Below are 5,587 nucleotides of genomic sequence, written 5' to 3'. Positions count from 1 at the left end.
AATCCCTCTGAGCTAGTGCACCCAGTGGTGTCCCCTGGGAAGGGCCTCACTGGTCACAGTGAATTTTTTCAGGAAAGTGGTTTTGCTTGAACCTCGTTTTTTGTGATGACCATTTTAAGAGAACAGCGTGCGGCCGTCAAATTTTTTTCCTGTGATGTTGAACACAGCTTGCAAGGTCAGTGCTATGGGAAAAAACTCAAGTGTACGTGGTTTTCTTGTTTCTAAAAAGGTGAAATGTCGATTGATGGCAAACCTTGTTGTGGATGTCTGTGTCAACTTCCCGAACAGAAGAAAATGGCGAAAAAATATGTGCAGTTGTGCTCAAAGATCAACGACAGACCATTGAAGAGAAGGGGAAGTTATCTGGACTATCTTGGAGGAGTTCAGTTCAGTGGATTTTAATTTGGAAGATTTGGGAATGAGAATGGTCGCTGAAATCCGTGCCCCGGATTTTGACTGACCAGGAAAAAGAGCTGTGACTGGAAACATGCCTTGAAAGAACAGCTCTGAAGCAACCAGACTTTTTCCCCAAGTCATTGCTGGTGATGAGACATAGTGTTATTCTTACAACTTCAAAAGCAAGCAGCAGTCAGATCAGTGCAAGATGCCATTGTCACTTCACCCAAAGAAAGTCTCAAGTGAAATCAAAGATCAAGATGATGCTCATTGGGTTTTTTTTGGTGTGAGGGGGATAATGCATTTGGAGTTCATCCCACCAAGTCAGACTGTTAATCAAGCTTTCTATTTAGAGGTTTTTAAAAAAAAGTGTAACAGTGTGCAGCAAAAGTCTGATTTGTGTCACAGGGGACTGGTTTTGGCACCACGACAGCAACGCACCTAACGCAGCCATCTCAGTGTGCCAGTATTTGGCAAACAGCATGCCTCTCGCTCCATGCACCTTACTCACTTGACCTTGCTCCAGGCGACTTCTTTTTGTTTCCGTGAATGCAGAGGGACATGAAAGGACAGCGATTTCATGACATATATGAGGTGAAGAAAAAAAATGAAGGACGTGGTGTCAGCCATCCAACAGATGAGTTTGAAAATGTTTCCAGGAATGAAATTACAGATTTGACATATGTATTATGTGTAGTGGACAGTACTTTGAAGGTGATAGGTTATTTTGTAAAAAAAAAATTTTAAGTAATGACTTTGGAGAAATAATCCATTTTTTTGCATGTGGTGGAGAGGGGCTTGTATATTGAGAACTTTTTGTGCAGTGGCTTCTCAACCAAGAATTACAACAACAAAAAAATAGTGCCATGCTCCTTTGCCACTCGTGCAGGTTCAAAATTTGGGGGATGTGAGCAACAGAAGATGCCTCTTGGGCATATAGTGTTAAACCTTCAGTTGCTAACTGAAAGGCTGACAGTTCAAACCTACCAGAGGCATCACTGCAGAAATGTGGTAATCTTTCCTGAAGTTTTAGAGCCTTGGAAACTATGGGGCTTTTAGATCTACTCTGCCCCATAGGGTGGTTTTCAGCTAGATTTAGCTCAATGACAAATGGTATGGGTGAGTAGTTGTGTTTGGTGAAATGACAGAGGGAGGTAGTTGAATGATGGAGAATCTGTGGAGTAGGCAAATACTATTTAGAAACAGTTTTTGTATATATGAGTAATACTCTTTTGCTTATACTTTCTCGATTAGTTCTCTAACATTATTGAACTGAATTTGCATACCATACATTTCATCCATTTGAAAGTATACAATTTTATTGTTTTATTATATTCACAAATAATTACAATATCTTCACAGACCATTTTATAAAATTTTAATTGCGTCAAGAAATCCCACATTTTAAGTTACAACCCTGTTAGTCTAAGTAACTACCAATCTACTTTGTCTATAAATTTTGCTATTCTGACCTTTCAAATGAATTAGAATTATAATACTGTGATCTTTTGTGCCTGACTACTTTGACTATAGAGTATTTTCAGCTTTCTCATACGATCTACATTTTATTTATTCATATGTCCTTTGATGGACATTTGATCTCTTTGTGCATTTATATGTATGTACATATGCAAATCAAAACCACAGTAAGGTAACATGGGCATCGTTCACCAAAACCAAGTTCTCACGGCCATTGTGACCGTTCTGGCTCAGCGAGTCATAGGACAGGGTAGAAACTGTCCCTGTGCTTTTCCTCTGATAACTAATCTTATGTATCATTCCTTGCTCTCAACCATTTGTATGTTTTTGGAGGAGTTTCTGTTTGGGTTCTTTGTCCATTTTTTATTTTATTGATTGATGGATTGAATGAATTTTAAGGCTTGTATTTTCTAAATATAATTCCCTTATCAGAAAAGTTATTTTTGAATAGTCTTATTTTTGCTATCTTTTCATTTTTCTTGAAGTTTATACTTTTGATAAGACCCACATCTTTTTGTTGCTCTGACATAAGGAGCCAAATACAAGACTATGATGTCTTGTTCATATGTTTGCTCTTACATTTAATAGGTCTTTTCTTTTTAGAGTTAATTTTTGTAGATGATATATGATAAGGACCCAACCTTATTATCCCTGAGCCATTTACTGAACAAACTATTTTTGCCTTAGTAACTGGGGCTTGGCACCTTATGGAAAATTGCTTAACCATAGACGCTCAAGGGTGATTTCTGGATTCACTTTCAAGTTTTGTCATTGATGTATATTCTCTATCAGGCAGCATATTTTTAAGCCTGAAACAGAAGGTATGATTCCTAGTTTAGATGTGGATTCTTTTAATTCTTTTTCCCCTAGGAAACGGCAAATTGTTTTGTGTAAGCTTTTTGCTTTTTTTCACTCTGGGGTGAGTGTTGGAGGAATGTAGTTGTTTACGTCCTAAACTGTTTCCCCTAAATTTGAATTAGTGGTAAAATCTAGATTGGGCTTGTAGCTCTCATCTGTCTATCTAGTTTTTTACAGCAGTGAAGTTCTTTTATGAACTTTGTCCATGTTATTTCAAAAAATTGAAAACCGCATTGCTTTTCCTCTAAATTTATTTGCCTAGCCATTTATGTAATGTTTGCAAGCCTGGGAAACAACTTGAAGGCAATCTAAATGGAACCCTAACATTTTTTTTTCTCTTCTTAGATCAAAGGGATTATATCTGTGAATACTGTGCTCGAGCCTTCAAGAGTTCACACAATCTGGCAGTGCACCGCATGATCCACACTGGCGAGAAGCCGTTACAGTGAGTATTTATTCACTGGTGATCGTCCTGTGCTCCACAAGGGGGGTAGCACTTTACAGACATGGCAGGGGCTACCACTACTGGTTTTTGCCTAAATAGAACTTGATACTGATTGGGGGAGGTACTTGGTATTCTCTTTTCTATGTTATCAAGCAGTTAGATGGAGGAGAGATCTGTTTAGTTTTTCTTCCAAATAACTTCGCTCACTCTTTCACAAGAAGTAGACATTACTAGTAGTTGCTTACATATCTGTATATAACTCCAAGTTCTCACCACATATAAGCTGGTTTCTCCATTTGATGAGCTATTTCTTCTTTCCCTGTACTTAGATGTGAGATCTGTGGATTTACCTGTCGGCAAAAGGCGTCTCTTAACTGGCACATGAAGAAACATGATGCAGACTCCTACTACCAATTCTCTTGCAATATCTGTGGCAAAAAATTTGAGAAGAAGGACAGCGTAGTGGCACACAAAGCGAAAAGCCACCCAGAGGTGCTGATCGCAGAAGCCCTGGCTGCCAATGCAGGCGCCCTCATCACCAGCACAGATATCTTGGGCACTAACCCAGAGACCCTCACACAATCGGCCGATGGTCAGGGTCTTCCTCTTCTTCCTGAGCCCTTGGGAAACTCAACCTCTGGAGAGTGCCTACTGCTAGAAGCTGAGGGCATGTCAAAGTCATACTGCAGTGGGACAGAACGGGTGAGCCTCATGGCTGATGGGAAGATCTATGTGGGAAGTGGCAGCAGTGGGGGTGCTGATGGGCTGGTCATGAACTCAGATATCCTCGGTGCTACCACAGAGGTTCTCATTGAAGATTCAGACTCTACTGGACCTTAGTGGGAGGGAAGACTTTGTATTTAAAGGCTAAAAAAAGGACAAAAAAAATTTAAAGCATTTAAAATCTAGTAAAATAACTGAAGGGCCTGCTCGTTCCATTGTGGATCACAGCACATAGACACACCCACCTCCTGTTATCCCTCTATTGTCCCCTTTATAAAATTGATGCTGCATTTAGGTGGACAAAAAAGAAGAAATTCTTAAAGAGCGGGGTATCCTCATCCTCACTTCCAGCCAGGCTTATTTCCCACAGATCCTCTTTCCAACCTATAACGAATGTGCTTTGGATCAGCTTCTAACTCTTATAGTATGTTACTGTCCTCGAAAGCCAGCCCTTCTTCTCTTTTACTGCTGCCCTATGGTTCTGGCTTCTACGCAATGCAGCACATGTATCCTCAAAGTATCTTACAGTTCTAACCTCCAGAGGCTGGCAGCTTAACTTGGCACTTTAGGGCCCCTTAGCAAGGTGAGCTGTTAAAACAGCACATGTCTCTTACCCTCTTTTTGTCCATTTCCCTCTGGGTTTCGCAAAGGAAGGACACATGGGGACCATCTCCCTCTGCTTTGACCCCAGCACTTCAATCCCTTCCCAACACCTCCATATGGCTCTCAGTGGTGCTCTCTTGCTTGAAAGCGGGCTCCCAAGAGGGAGGGGCTCCCCTCTACACAGGCTGCCTGAGAGACAGAGCTCTGTCAGATGAGGCAGTGAGAAAAGTCCCAGGTTAATGGCAGAAATTTGCACTTTGAACGTGTGTTTTTGTGTTGTGGAACTGAGATTCCTTATTTATTAACGCAAATCTGATTTTCTTTTTTTCTTCTTTGATCTTTCTTGCTATGTTTTGTGGGGCTGGGAAAGATTACATGATTGTGACATGGGGTCCTTTCCATAAGAGGTACTTTTGAAGTCAAGACAATAGGGTTGAAGAAGCACAGCCAGCCTCTAAAAGCATAGTTCACCAGTGGCCTTTAAAGCAAGCTGGTCCTCAGAATTAACAGTGTCACTACAGTAGCCTAGTGCTCGTTTGGAAGGAAGCTTTTTTAGGGACAGATGTTAGGCTCTTGGTAATTAGAGCTCTTTGAAATTTTTAGAGCATTGGGATTTAGGAATTTTGAGGGGATGTGGAGGATTTTCAGGGTCTTGATTATCGAAAAGAGACTTTCTCTGGTGAATCTGGCTTTTTGGTGGTGGGGGGTGGTGTCTTTTTAAAAAATATATTATTATTATTTTGTTCACACTGTTTTCTTATGCATAACCTAGGTGGCCCATCTCTGATCCCATGCTGTGTTTTGGGTTTGTTCTTGGGGTGGGGGGTGGGGGGTGGTGCATACCATTTGGTCATTCCAGCTCTTTGGTGTAAGGGATTCTGCCACCAAGTCTACCGCTTCTAAAATTAAAGGTCAAAGAAAATTGTTCTGGTCTGTTTCTTTAGAAGAGGAAAGGCTACTTCAATAGATACAAGTTAATATTTTTGGTAGCTCTGACTTTCACCTGAGATTCTGAGAATTGCCACTTCCTCAGGATAGGGCTTTTCATGGAGCCACTTCCTGTCCATGGGAGAGACCCAACCC

The 5,587-nt window shown here is 40.8% G+C and overlaps 1 protein-coding gene across 1 annotated transcript in view; it reads left to right on the top strand.

The window, feature by feature from the left end:
• ZFP91 (ZFP91 zinc finger protein, atypical E3 ubiquitin ligase) overlaps positions 1–5,322 on the top strand; it is a gene marked incomplete at its 5' end in the record, with an annotated part of 27,465 nt that extends 22,143 nt beyond the window's left edge. The window contains 2 exons of the mRNA XM_045297054.1: positions 3,079–3,178; positions 3,508–5,322. Coding sequence (XP_045152989.1) covers positions 3,079–3,178; positions 3,508–4,018 — 611 coding nt within the window. The remainder of the gene's footprint in view (positions 1–3,078; positions 3,179–3,507) is intronic.
• Between the last annotated feature and the right edge of the window lie 265 nt (positions 5,323–5,587).

The sequence above is a fragment of the Echinops telfairi genome, unplaced genomic scaffold (assembly GCF_000313985.2).
Source record: "Echinops telfairi isolate 266 unplaced genomic scaffold, ASM31398v2 ScPeMD7_7416;HRSCAF=8454, whole genome shotgun sequence".
NCBI lineage: Eukaryota > Metazoa > Chordata > Mammalia > Afrosoricida > Tenrecidae > Echinops > Echinops telfairi.
This window is presented reverse-complemented; position numbering and strand designations above follow the sequence as displayed.